Below are 14,425 nucleotides of genomic sequence, written 5' to 3'. Positions count from 1 at the left end.
CTGTTCTGAGTGCAGTGAACTGATATCAAATTTAGATGGTGGGGACTCCACGCCCCTTTATCTCAGACCAGCACTGTGCCAGTTAAGCTTTGGAGTGCAACATGATCACTGAAAGCAGTTCAATCAGGCTTTTTTTGGTTGTTGTGATTCTGTGAAATAACAGTGTGGGGATGTCTGACAGGTGTGTGTCTGAAAAAGATTAACACTGAATCAAATAAGAATCCAATTATCTTCTGAATCTCTGAAGAGCTTTCAGCTTCTTCTGGTTTTTACAAGCACCGTTCAGTCCTGGATGTTGTCGGCAATTTCCATATGTGCTCATAAACAAGACAGCTCTGATAACAGCTAGGGAGCCTTGTGGATTTGCAAAGTGGAGATCAAATGGAGATCCACAATGTGTGTTTGCTAAATTGTGTCTCTGTAACTTAAAATTTTGTCCTCAAGTGGCCTGTGACGCAACCAGGGAGTTTCAGAGATACCACAAATATTAATAAGCGTATCGGTGTGGCTCAGTTATTACAGACATTCAGATCTCTGATCTATTTTTCATTTTAATTGGAATAGGCTACTATGTACATTTTCTGTCATTATTTGGAATTTAATTTTTTAGTTTTTGGTATATTTCCACCAAGCTGGAGGTACAGCTTATGATGAAAATTAACCATTGTACCAATTCTGTCAAAGAGGATTAGAACAAGCTAAGAAATTATTCAAAATGTTCCTTTGTTACTCCTTAACCAGGAGAATTAGGTCCTCCTCTCGTCCCCTGTTCGTGTACATCTTGCCTCTCTTTTTTTGTGTCTGTTTCTCTCTCTCCTTGATGTGTGCTTCAGTTTTGTGTTTGGATAGTCTGTCATCTTTTCAGGTCTAGGTGGCAATGAGGACGCCATGTTCCAGATTATAGTCTTCAGATAAATGATTTGGTCTTCTTGATTGTCCTTCTGGTCTGCTATGATGCTTTTCTGTAGACACTACATCTACTGCATGTGTGTCTGTCTTCAAAGACGGATTTGGTGCTCCTCCTGAATTAGATACGTCATTTTCTGGGACCTCTGTACCACCCACATAATCAACACTTACCTGGAAAACCCGTTGTATGCAATCTGATATCCCTCATGTGCCCCCATGAATTTAACCATGCTCTGTCAAAATCAGGCAAGGAATTTTGGAAAGGCTACGGTAAGAATATCATTAACACTGTTACTGATATATGAATATCAATATGGATAACGAAACCAAAAGAAATGTAGAAAGAAATTATTCGAATACAATGCATTTTTTGGCTCTGTAAGAACGAAATTAATTAATTATCAATTAAATAAATAAACTGCCATAAATACCGATGCATCAAATATGATACAAAACAAAAATCATATGTGTATATGGTTATCAATTTTTTGGATTTAGTTTAAAGGACCTATATGCTCTTCAATAATACTGTTATTATTAATTTAAAAAAATTAAATTAGATTTTGTTTCTATTACTTTCCATATCAGACTTCAGATGGCTCAGAAAAATTCACACCTCAGATTATAAAATCCCCTATGGCAAATATGTGATATTGGTCTTCATAAATAGAAAGTTCTTTTACATGACTTTGACTGGAGTTAAAACTTTGAAATGGTTTCTGACTCCCCCGATCTACAAGATGTCACCTTCCCTTTTGAGCCACATTCCGACATGTCGGTCATGCAGAGCTTAGAATTCATCAAATGACTAAAACCTAATACACAGCAAGAGTTTTCTCCTCCTACTAGCTTCCAATTGCTCAGCAGTACTCAAAGCCCAAGCTTTAAGCTGCTGTGAGTCTGCTCTCTGTGGATTTTTCAATGATTCTGAAGGAAATTAGGTTGATAGAATTAAGACTACAAAGTCCATCAGTTTCCCCTTGAAACTGATTTGAGTGATGGCTTGTCCAAAAAATGCCGTGAAGGTTATTCCTTGCTGTGATGTTTGGTGTAACAAAAACATATTTAAAACATTTTTAAAACCTCTAGCAAATACAAGAAGTGTGTCTACTCACTATAGAGGAAAAGGCTGGCATTCTGGATGCCCAGTCGGTTTGAGGCCACACAGGTGTAGTTTCCATAATCCTCTTCAGTAACATTGGCAATCATGAGAATAGTGGTGGTGCCAAGAATCTGAATATTGATGCCCTGGGCATTGGACAGCCTGGAGAGGAGAGACAGACAGACATTTTAAGCAAGCTTTGAAAAGTAATGAAAATAAGAGGAGTAGAAACCGGAGGGGAGTTAGTGACATTTCAGGTAGAATAAAAAAACCCTGCAGTCTTTGAGCAGGTAAATGTGAATGAAAACTTTACAACAGCGCACTATTAGTCAATATTTTACCAAAGTTTGCACGCTTTTCTGATTAATTAGTCACCTACTTCTAATATTAGACCTGATTATGAGCCTTTCAGCGACACTTTTCCACAGTGTGTTGTATAGTTGTTATCTGGATGAGGTGTAACATCCCAGAGACACACTCAGCTGCTCCTCGACACTACTGTCACATCAAACACAATCTCTTCCCAAAATTCCACACTGATAATGTGTTATTTTCAACAAAACCATGCATTTTTTTTGTTACATTTCCTCATGTATAAAATATATTTTAATAGAAATCTGAAAAAACATAGTCGTGGGTTTGTTATTTTTGCTGCGACTGAGGCCAAAGGTCTTCAGATAACAGAAATCACACAACTAATGTTAATTATATTCCATAATGGGTTATGATTTCATGCTGGCAATCACTTCTCAACAGCGAGGGGTCAGTGTCAAGCCAGTGAACTTCCCGAGTGTAGGCGGGATTGCTCGGAGGGGGAGATAAGCCTCTCTCATTTTGGAACAAACCTCTTTCATTAACGGTTTGACACAAGGCTGCATTTACCAGGAAGCTTTCCTCGACCTTTGGATTACGTGGAGAGCAAAGACAACAGGATGTGTCTCTGTCTGTGCCGTAAGTTTTTGCGTTCATTAAGACTTGTTGTAGCAACTTGCACGGATGTCAAGAAGACTGAAACTGAGAGAAAATGTAATTAAAAAATATCGCTTGGGAATATTTCTCTGTGGAAATGTACAGTACGCAACAAGTGCAGTTTTAATAGAAATAATTGCTGTTTTTAGTCACTACCAACTAAAAGTGATCCCGCTTTTGGATGAAAGATTTAGTATGCTGCTGAAGTCCGGCCCCACACTTTTGGGAGCGCTAATGAGCATCAAACTTCTGACAATCAATTGTGTCAACCTTGAACACTGAAATTAATCAATACAGTTTGCTGACTCAGGCTGTATACCTCCCTGATGAACTGCTCCTCACATCATCGCAACCAAATAAAACTAACACACATAAAGGCACCCTGCTTGTTCCCGGCTGATTGAGCCCTTTCATACCACGAATGGGTTGGAGTTCATTTAAGGCACCTCAATTTAATCCTGCTTAAGCCGGGCTAATGTGGTAATCGGAATTTGAGCTGGGGAGCGAGAAGTTTTTGCTGACACACACTTGGCCGATAGAAAGTATTAACATAAAAAGGAAAACGCACATCATGGCACAGCATAATTCGGCTCGGTGGGGTGGTGTGGAACTTGATAAAGTGCTGAGGTCCTTCCCGCGGGGACACCTTGGAGAGGCGGTGTGTGTTTGGGTATGAAACGAGAGACCCAAGAGAGGGCGAGTGCACCGACAGTGTCCCCACTCCATCTAATAGCAACCCCCCACACACCGGCCAACGATAAGGCCAGCAGTAGATATATTCTCCGGTGTGTCTTCATGAGAAGTGATTGCACTATTAAAAAGGCCTGCCTAGGCACAGAGCATGCTGAGAGACCCAGATAATACACAACACTGCAGGGAGCAAAGAAAGAAGAAAGCAAAGATCTACTGTTACAAAAGATTATAGCGAATAAGTGATTGAAAGGGAGTAAAGTGACCTAAACAGGCTAAAAGAGACAGAACTCTTTAGTTTTCACTGGGAAAGTTTCACTTTGGCCTTAAATGGGAGCTACTGTTTTTTACAACCTGTACCTTATTTCTGGCATAAAATACAATCGTTTACTCACCCATATAACTTTTGTGTCATTTGCACTCATTTAGGAAATAATTACTTCAACGTATATCCATATAGTGGGAGTGACAGGGCACCGAGACGCAGTCTCTAAATAACACATTATCTGCCGCGAAACTCAATCATTTCGCTAATATTTTACTATGATACGCTAGTGCTATTCTAATGCTAAATGAGTCCAGAGTTACCTGTTATCATCATCCGGGGTCTGTAGATTGATCTACAGACCCCGGATGATGTCTTCTGACCTGGATGATGTCATCTCTGAGCGGCGCGCGCACCCGCGACGGTCGGCTTGTTTACCTGTAATTTGCTACTGCTAGTTTTTTGCAACATGGCTGAATATTTTTCTGATTCTGAGGTTGTGGACGAACCACAGCAGTAGCAAATTACAGGTAAAAAAGCCGACCGTCGCGGGTGCGCGCGCCACTCAGAGATGACATCATCCAGGTCAGAAGACATCATCCGGGGTCTGTAGGTCAATCTACAGACCCTGGATGATGATAACAGGTAACTCCCGCTATATGGACATATGCTGATCTAATTATTTCGTAAACGAGTGCAAATTACACAAAAGTTATATGGGTGAGTAAACGATAGTATTTTATTCTAGAAATAAGTTACAGGTTGTAAAAAAACAGTAGTTGTGAGTTCAAATACTATGAAATCTGGATCCATGACCCCCTAATATATATATACAGAATATATAGAATATGTATATATATATTTTATATATTAGCATTTATCTAACTCAACATTTCTGCTGCCCATTTTAACTTTTAAAGCATTGGCACACACAGATCTGCAGCCTGTAACTTCCCTCATTTCTGATTTCAAGTTCAACCTCCTCCTGCCAGCTTCGTCATCTGGTATAATAGACTGGAATATATTATATTAGAAAAGTTGGCAGAAACTGTGCACGTCTACCTTTTTCCTTAAGGATTTTCTTTTTTAAGCGCTCTCATCATTAGTGCATCACGCTTGATGTCTCTCCTCACAGGCAGAGGGCAGCAGTGCTCCTCTGGATATCTCAACAACAATTGTTTCTTGATGCACAGAGCCACTGTGCTACATTAAACCCTTGATTGAAACGATCTGACCCCTCCATTTGGCGGAGGGCAAGCGGCGAGCGTGCTCGGCTGCAGTCTCGGTCCGGTTCAGATGAAAGACCTGAGCAAATCATCAGATGGACAGATTTGATTCTGCAGCGTGTGGGAGCATCTAAAGTAGGTTATCACTGCCAGAGAAAAAGTGACAGGCCTGTTATGACTCAGGGCCGGTGATAAATGAAATCAAGTGGAGAGTCCTGCTGAGACTTGTAACCCGCAGATGATTGAAAACGGTCTGGTGGTTGTGACAGCCATGAATCAGCTGACAAAACAGTAAACATATCTGTCAGTCACATTAGCTGACAGCTCACTTTGGATTTTCTCATGTCAATGGAAGCATGGATGGAGTGATTCACTGCAGAACACACAACCTGCTTTCAAAGATGCTCCTATGTTCAGCAGCTCGTTTTTACCAACACATTTGTGAGGATTTAACTGCTGCAGTGAAATATGGAGTTAATAAAAGCCGACAGCATTTTCTCTGTGTACAACCAGATTTGTTGCATCTCCTTTAGCGTCCGTATAAAAAAATCATGTGGAAAAAGCAAGGTGGCAGCAGCAGCTCCCTCTGTATAACTTATGGCTTGATTCAAGTTCCACCGCGTACCGCCGGTGAGATAAGACAAAAAGAGCAGGGAGGCTGATGACATCCAGGTATTAAAAAGTTATCACTTACGGCCTGCTGCTTTAAGATCATATCAGTCTCTTCTGAAGCTAATTGGGTCTCTGTGCGCCGTGGAGACTCTCAGATCCAGTCAAAGCAAGAGATGCTCTGAAGTTATGTTTCATTTATGTTTCAGAGCAGGAGTTGCGTTTCATCACCTGAGGAGGTCCACAGTTTTATGTGGATATTGAGACTGACGGGAGATGGATACGAGCGCAGTTAGGCCTCTCTGCTCAGAGTGCTGCAGCCCGGTACGTGTTCACCAGCTCGAGCCAAGCAGTCAGTTCGAACTCTGGAGAGGTTACTCCTTTAGTTTGGTTTGTTTGGTCAGGTGAGAGAAAGCTGTTTGGAACCTGAAGTTTTGAATAAGACTTTCCAAATCTTTTAGCATGTCCTGCCTAAATAAAGTAGTAGCCATTGCTTTCACAAGTTTCCTGTGTTCTGAATAGGCCATTTCCTGCTCAGCTCCATTACCTGTCTGAGCAGGCCATGCCAGTGAATCAGCATGCACAAAAGCAAAAATAACCTAAGTGCAAAAAAGCAGTTATTAATTATCACACGTGTGCTTTCCCTAGTGTGGCAATTCAAAATGCTGTGAAAAAGGCTGCCTTTTAAACAGAACCCATCCTCTGCCGGCTATGACATGAGAAGAGGTGCCTGTAAACTCTGACGTTAATCAAAAATGTCCACTCCACAAGAAGGGGCCGCTCATATGGAGTTTACTTGTGAACATGGTAAAAGCGTCGCTTGACTGCAGCATAAGGTGTATTAGAGTTGAAGAAGTAAGCGCAAATCTCCAGGAACCCAAGCTACGTGTTAACAGAGACAGGGTTTTGTTAAGCGAACACATTAATTAATGTGCATTCTTGCAGACTTTTCTCTTGTAATGTCAAAAGTCCAACTATGAAATGCTTGAAAATATGAACAATACAGCTAAACAGCCATACAGGATTGTCTTCTTCATGGGTTATCGGCTGGTGAGGGGCCTTGCTGCCTTCAAATGGGCTCAAGTTTACTGGGTTCTTGAGGAAAAAAAAAATATGAATGGAAAGGTCCAAGATCGCAAGCTGTGATGTGACTGCTGGCATTTTCAAAAAGGTGGATGGTGAGTTCATGTATTGTAATTTAGTCATATAGAGCTTTCTTCATAATTGTATAACATCCCAGAGGAAAATGTTGACATTCCCGATGGCCTCATTCTTTCACTGGGTCTTTACACTTCCTTCAGTATGTTACCCAGTCCTTAACATGCTGTTGCATAGCCCGCTCTCAAGCTGATGTTACCACTTGAACGGCGAACATTTTGTGTACATGTCTTCCCAAGTCGTAACCACAAACTCAGGAATTCTCTTTGAAGGAAGCCAGTGAAACAGCAAGTGAGACAACAGTAAAATGTAGCCAGCATCCCTACTTGAAAAAAGTCTACTGGATTTGAAGAGAATAATCTCCTGCAACCCAAGCCTAAAAAAACACACTATTCCCATAGGTAATAGTCTTGTATTTGTTTGTCATCTACACAGATCCTAAACCGGTGAGGACAGTGACTTTTTGTTTGGGCCGTGCACTTTTAGCATCACTCTTTTTGCACAGGATTATGTGCAGTACCATGAAGCACACGTCAGACTCACTCGTTTTCAACTAACAGATAAATCAGTAGTTGAATAATTGTTATTTCACCTTGTATAATGAGTAGTTTCCATCAAGAAATGAGAAAACTGCAGTTGAACATCAGGATATAATTAAAATATTTAGTATTAAATCAGGCTCATTTAACTGCATATGTGCGTGCCAGAATCAAAAGCTTGGTAGCAACCATAGTATAATTTGTAAGTGATTTAAATGGAGATTTGAGGGTGGCCACTGGTAACCTGCGTGGTGATGAGGTTAAACTAATTAAGAGGGAAACAGCGCAGGAGCAAGACCTCACCTTAAGAATCAGGTAAATAGGAAACAACAGGCTACACTGCATTAGCTTTGATTCTCGGGGAGAGGGGCTATAAAATTAACTAGCCAACCGAGGATAAATGATATTATTATGGTCTGTTAACATCATCATCCAAGGAGAAAGAACATTAACATTTTCCACTGGCACAGAGGGAGAGGGGCGCCGCGAACAGGAACATAGCCAAAATCCTCCAGGGGACAAAACAACAGAGATAGATGGAGGTTGGAAACAACAGATAATGCAAAAATATTTCAACGACCATAAATCTTTCTTTTCGAGCGCTGGCATGATAGGCCTATTACTTCCGAGACTGTATCTGTGATAACACTTCTGACAATCCTCCAATATTTTCCACCCAGTTTTCCGTGAACTTTTACCGTTGTGGTTTGGGCATGAGCGAAATTGCACATCATGTTTGCATGTTTTTCTTTTTTTTTTTTTTATCCTTTTGCAATTTTCTTATCATTAGCTATTTCCGTCGAGGCCCATCCATTCCCACACTGTCTCAGGCGGTGAGTTTGCTGCAGAGGCGGAAACCTCTGGGGTTAAATCGAGGGACTTGGTTGTCATTGCCTTAGAATGTCATTACACTTCGATGCTCTTCAAGTGTTTTTCAGACACATGCCTGACACTTAAATTGATAGCGTTCCAGTGAACAGCTGAGTCCGGTCACACAATTTGCAGTTTCACAGGAGACAGTACAGTTGCGGGTAGCCTGATTTCCATTTTAGCGGAATTACTTGTGGTATGAGAAAGGGGTTACTGAGATTTTCAGTGACTACAGTAGTTAAATTGCACACAGGAGGACGGCCAATCTGTTCTCCTTTTTCTCTTCTCAAAGGGATGTGACAGAAGCTACTGCTGTCTTATATAGTAATGTTCAGTTAACAATGAAATAACTGCCCAGTGAGAGATTAAGTGGGTGATTAGTCATTATCAAACTGCACAGATGATGTCATGAAACTAACACTGGGATGTGTCAATGGGACCAGTGTAAGGGCAATTTTTTTTCAAAGGAATCAAAGAGCTCCATTATATCCACTGGGTAAAATGATACGGAGCAAGCCTGGCACAAAGAACAAAGTGATGAAACTCCTGTACAACCTCAGTGTAGCCCAATTGTTTAAAGGCAGCTCATATTTACCAAAGGTTGCATAAGAAGAACATGTTTTTTTTAAAATTTTTTATTAAGAAAGTCTCGTTATTCATTAATTGTGCCTTAATTGTGCAACTAACAGTAAACAGCAATATCTCTTTACAGCGATCATGGTCACGCCCGAGTACATTCTATGTAAATCTCCTTATCTTGCATGTTTTTGTAACTGGCAACAACATAAATCACGTGTGCTATACGTGCCTCGGGGGAAAGCCATCTCGAATCATCTCAGATCAAGTTATTTAAAAAAATTTTCATCACATCCCTGTCACCCAGAGCTCTTTGTAATTGTGACTTATTATTATTCATCACAAATTTCACGACAAAACTGTTGTAATGCTTATCGAATGAAGCTAAGCTCGGGCTTCAGGCGTTTTTATAAATCCGACCCAACTTTGAAATCAGGTTGCGTCATAAACTTCCCAGATATTCTGCTCTCTAATCTCAAACTTGCACACACTACAGGATACTGCTTAGATTACCGTGCCAGATCGCGGAGCATTGAGCAAATCGCTCAATGTGTTCTGAGAGGGAATGCTGTAAATTTACTGAGCTACACTTCAGTCCAGTAGGTGGCAGTAATGCACCTGCAAGCTGGTTTGCAAACCATCAATCAAACCAAAACAAGATGAAGAAAAACCAGAAGAAGAAGTACAACAACAACAACTCACTGAGTGTTTCTGGATTTGTAAAATATAACCAGTAGCTGTCTAAGTACAGCTACTGGTTTCTCATTTCTCTCTCTCTGGTAGTGATGGGCAATCAAGGCTTTGTTGAAGCCTCGACACGTGATTCAAAAAAAAGGTTCATTACTCGAAGCTTCAATGACACAGTGCTCTATTAGGACATCTAGTGGACAATAAAATGTAGTGCAATGGAGACGTGTCTTACTGGTTCATGCTTGTATGGGCCTTGATTTGCCATGCACATTCCTATTCGACTACATTACATGGATATGTGGTTTAAAGTTTATTATAAGAAAATTATATACATATAACAATAAAATAAATAATAAAGAACAAATGGGAATCGAACCCTTGTTTCACTAATGAAAGACCGGTGATTTCACAGTGTACCACAAACCTCCTCAGTAATGCGCCGTTGTCGGTGGACCATTTTGATTACGACATGACAAACCGAACCCCTCAGGTGATTCGTTTGCCGCTGAAGCATTCGAAGCACTTGAACTGCTTCGAACGTCACTCAAGTGCTTCAAACGTTACTAGTCACGTGACCGAACCACGCCTCGGCACAGTGGTTTGATACAATTGCTTCATGAGCTACGGCGCATGTGTCGGAGCCTCGGGTGTCAGAGGGCCATCACTACTCTCTGGTTATTGTGAAAGTACTGACAAGCTCAGATTTTAAATCTTACACATAAATAACATGTTTGATTTTAATCTGGGTGGCCCCAATAACTGTTCAGGAGGTTTAAGCTTATCTGTAAATCCTCACATTACCAGATAATCTGGGTCGGACCTCACTACTTCACCGCGGGAGGTGGCTGGCTGTCCGCGAACCAGGGGGTTAGCGGTTAGTGGACAGCTAACCAGAGGGCTAGTGGTTCGATCAGACTATTCAGACATACGTACGCCTGGCGTATGGCGATCAAACCACCTGGCAAGAACCCACATCAAGTAAAGTCTGGATTTCTGTTGGTACATTTCCTGTGGTTTCAGACCTTCATTAGAGCGTTTCAAAGTGTTCCTCTCCAACACTGCTCCCATTTACCATTTAAAGGACTGAAGATGTACCATCCAGCAAACAATTACAGGAGATCATTATAATACTCATCAGTCCTGCAGCTGATGTGCTTATTTAGTGATGAGGGAGGCTAATGGCTTGTGCTCTGTAATGAGTACAAGGCACTAGCTTGCAGCGTGCTTCACTGTAATTTCTCTTCTGATGTAAGATCTGGTGCATACAGCTCTGTACAGTTGTATATTTAGCGTAAAAAATTGTGAGTTTTACCTTTTTTCATCTCTGTACCATTCAAACTCCGGTGTGGGCACAGCGGTGGCGTCACACTGCAGCGTCCCCATGCGGCCCACCGGAGTCTCCGAGCTCTGGGTTCTCTTTATTGTTGGAGGGTCTGTGGAGTCACATTGACATGAGTGACGTCTTAATACCACGAATAAAAGCAACTCTCATGTATGGGCAATGGGTATGTAAGTCTTATACTGAAAAATCCTTTTCTTTTAAAATGCTAAGATTTTGTTTTCAGCAAAAACAACAATTGCTCTGTATTGAGAGATGGAAGCAAGTTAAATGGATAAGCACATACTGAGTTTCAGTATGCGCCTCATTTAAAATGTCAAATTATATCCCAGTTCTAGCCCTGCCGGCATCAAGAATCGTTGTAAAATAGATTATTTACTGCAGAGCTCAAAATGTATTGTTGCAAAAGGTTCATCAAGTATATTAGCATTCATTATACTCACATAATGATTTCTGCAAAAATCCTGAAGGCCAGAAATATGTCCAAAGTGGATTAATGTCCATTTTCCATTTGGGATTAAACACTAAAGGATGGTTTAGTATTGAAATCTTTATCAATTTTATTCAAGCACTCAGACTTGGCTTAAGTATGGTTTGGGCACACAGCCATACGTGATTTGTTCAGATTAAAGAGAATTCTATAACTCCTCTGGGAGGAGTTGGTTTGTGATGTCTCACGAGCTGTTCATCAATCCTAAGCAGTACTACACTCATCAGATCTAGCATGGACCCCTGAAAAGTAATGAAAAGATATAATTAGGTGCTCTTGTTTGGAAATTCTAAGTGTCTCTCAAATGCTAATGTGGTATGTGAGAATTACCATGGATATGATAGCTGCAATCAAAGATGCAGGTTTTCTTTCTTTCTCTTTCTACCTGGATTCATATCAAGAACTCTGAAGAGCACTCCAAAACTTTCAGGACACAGCCTTCACTCTCAACCACGGTATATTCTACATGCTTCTACGCTTAACTCCAATCTTGACTTTTACAGGCTTTCATCTGTTGAGTGGTTCGTCTTGTGGAACGCCTGACATTAAATGCGGTTGGAATATTGATCAGAATTCATTTCTGAATAAAGCGTGCACTGCAATCTGTTGTTACTTACAGTTGACGACCACGTTGACATATTTGACATCAGGCGTGGCGACGTCATTGCTGGCCTTGCATTCATAACGACCCGCTTGGTTTCGCATGATACCTATAATGTCCAGGTACTCTTCTCCGTCTAACGGCTCCGCTGGAAAGGAAGAGAAAGACAAAGGAAGTTGAAGAACAAAGGTGGTGAATGTAAAAGACACTGAAAGAGGAACTGATTAAATCATGATTTCTTTGATGTGTCGAATGATAGTACACCATGAAGAACATTTGAATTGCGGCAATTGCTGGTGATGGGCATTAAAAGAGGCCCTAGTTTTGGCAGTGTGTCCTGAACCGTTGGCACTAGTTGGACTACTCTTGGTGGATTTTCAGCCGGTTCTGCCTGAATCTGCAACGAGTCAGAGAGAGAGACACTCTGATTGACTGATCAGTTTAGCAAACCAGTGCACCAGAAGAGAAACGGAAGTCACAAAAGTATGCATAGTAACAGCTCAGTGGGTCTGCACAGAAGGCTTTTCTTGTCACCTATATCAAATCTGAACACACAAATGCACAAATATTTTCACAACAACATGATCATCTAGAATATGAATAGAGTGTAGACCAACTGATCAGCATGATTCGAGAGAGGACAACTCTGTACGACAATTTGTTTGCATTATGCAACTCTTTGGCCCAGAAACAGGCGACATCAGGTGATATCACGTTCGGCCTTTGCTTTCTTCACTTAAGACAGTCAGCTCAACTTAGCATGAAGACCGGAAACAACCAGCTTTTGTTCAAATGACATGCAGTCTACAGGAAAAACAGCATATTTGTGACTTCTTTTCAAGATCACTGAAATATTACACTAAAGTAATAAAGTGAAAAATGAAATTGAAAAAGGGAGCTTGAGAAACAGGTTTAATCCCCTTGCTTGCATTGTTACCGCACACGCCTTTTCCCATATGCCACTTTGTGCTTGTGGGATTGTTAATTTTGAGAAAGTTTCAAACATTCACAGTCCTTAATGCCAATGGTAAGTAGGTGTGTGTGTGTGTGTGTGTGTGTGTGTGTGTGTGTGTGTGTGCTCTTGTACAGCAGTCTTTCTGAGGACCAGTTTTTTACACCATCGGAGTGAGGACATTTCTGCAACATGAGGATATTTTGGCCGGTCCTTGCTTATTTACAAGGCTGTTTGAAGGTTAAGACTCAGTTTAAGGGTAAAGGTTATACTTAGGTTATGGTTAGGATTAGGGTAAGTGTTAAAGTTAGGCTCTTAGTTGAGATGGTTAGGATTAGGGGGGCATTATGTCACATAGGGAATGCATTATGTCACAAAGAAAGCCATACAAACTTGTGTGTGTTTTTTTGTGTGAGGTGGTTCTGTTGCTATTCAAACATCAAACAAGCATCTTAACATAAATTCTTGAGCAACTTGCTTTTGATAAAGGGATGAATAATTAAAGCAACACTATGAACAGCAGCCTATGTATAGCCTCATATTGCAGTTTAACAGTTTAAATTTCAATTCAGGTCATGCTGTAACACTCTGACTGACTTAGATTGACTCTGTAACTGAAGGCGCAGTTAATATTTAACGACTTGTTAAGCTGACTTATATTAGAAGCTTTGTCTGAAAGCTGCAATTAACGGAGGAACGACATCTGCAAATGTCAGACAAAACATGTGAACAAGAAAACCACAGAGACTATCAAACAGATATTTGACTAATTGTTTAATGAGAAGTCAGGCTAATTACCCATGTCAAGAACACGGTGGCTCGATGTCTCATTAGGAAATTTCTGCCAAGTCTTATTAGAGATCTATGGGTGGGTCAAGAGGAGAAAACAGACTTTGATGTGCACCCATATTAATTGTAAATCATCTTTCCTCACATCTGGAAATAGGAACTAGGGGTTTGGTGTGAGGAACGATACCATTATTTGTGAAATTACAATTTATCCATTTGTTAAATGTGTATAATTGCAATTAATTTGATTGAGATATGATAACTTGCACTGTGTCTGCGTACCATACAAAGATGAACCACGGCCATTTGACTTGAACATCCATTCCACACAGATTTCAATCTAATAGATTTCTTTCTTTCTTTTTTTTTAACTTGCACAAAGTTAATAAGGAATCATCTCCTCAGCGTGCCAGCATTGCAGATCTCATGATATTTCTCAAAAAGACAATTATCTGCACTAAATGAAGGGAGTCTCCGGGGACACAGGAAATGTAATAACTACTATAACGTCGACTGATACTTCCCTTAATCTAAGAAAATAAAGAATGATGGAATCTTGGCAGTCGAAATAAATTGCACAGAGGAAATCTCTGGGGTGAGTGGGGAAAATGCGCTGTTTGTAAGAACAGTAAATGTCAGTAGTCTTTGCTG

At 40.6% G+C, this 14,425-nt stretch overlaps 1 protein-coding gene across 1 annotated transcript in view; it reads right to left on the bottom strand.

The window, feature by feature from the left end:
- lsamp (limbic system associated membrane protein) overlaps window positions 1–14,425 on the bottom strand; it is a 206,239-nt gene that overhangs the window by 8,300 nt on the left and 183,514 nt on the right. The window contains exons 5-7 of the mRNA XM_084558613.1: window positions 12,050–12,181; window positions 10,916–11,036; window positions 2,025–2,173 (exon numbers count right to left, since the gene is read on the bottom strand). Coding sequence (XP_084414739.1) covers window positions 2,025–2,173; window positions 10,916–11,036; window positions 12,050–12,181 — 402 coding nt within the window. The remainder of the gene's footprint in view (window positions 1–2,024; window positions 2,174–10,915; window positions 11,037–12,049; window positions 12,182–14,425) is intronic.

The sequence above is a fragment of the Chelon labrosus genome (assembly GCF_963514085.1).
Source record: "Chelon labrosus genome assembly, chromosome: 13".
In the NCBI taxonomy this organism is placed as follows: domain Eukaryota; kingdom Metazoa; phylum Chordata; class Actinopteri; order Mugiliformes; family Mugilidae; genus Chelon; species Chelon labrosus.
This window is presented reverse-complemented; position numbering and strand designations above follow the sequence as displayed.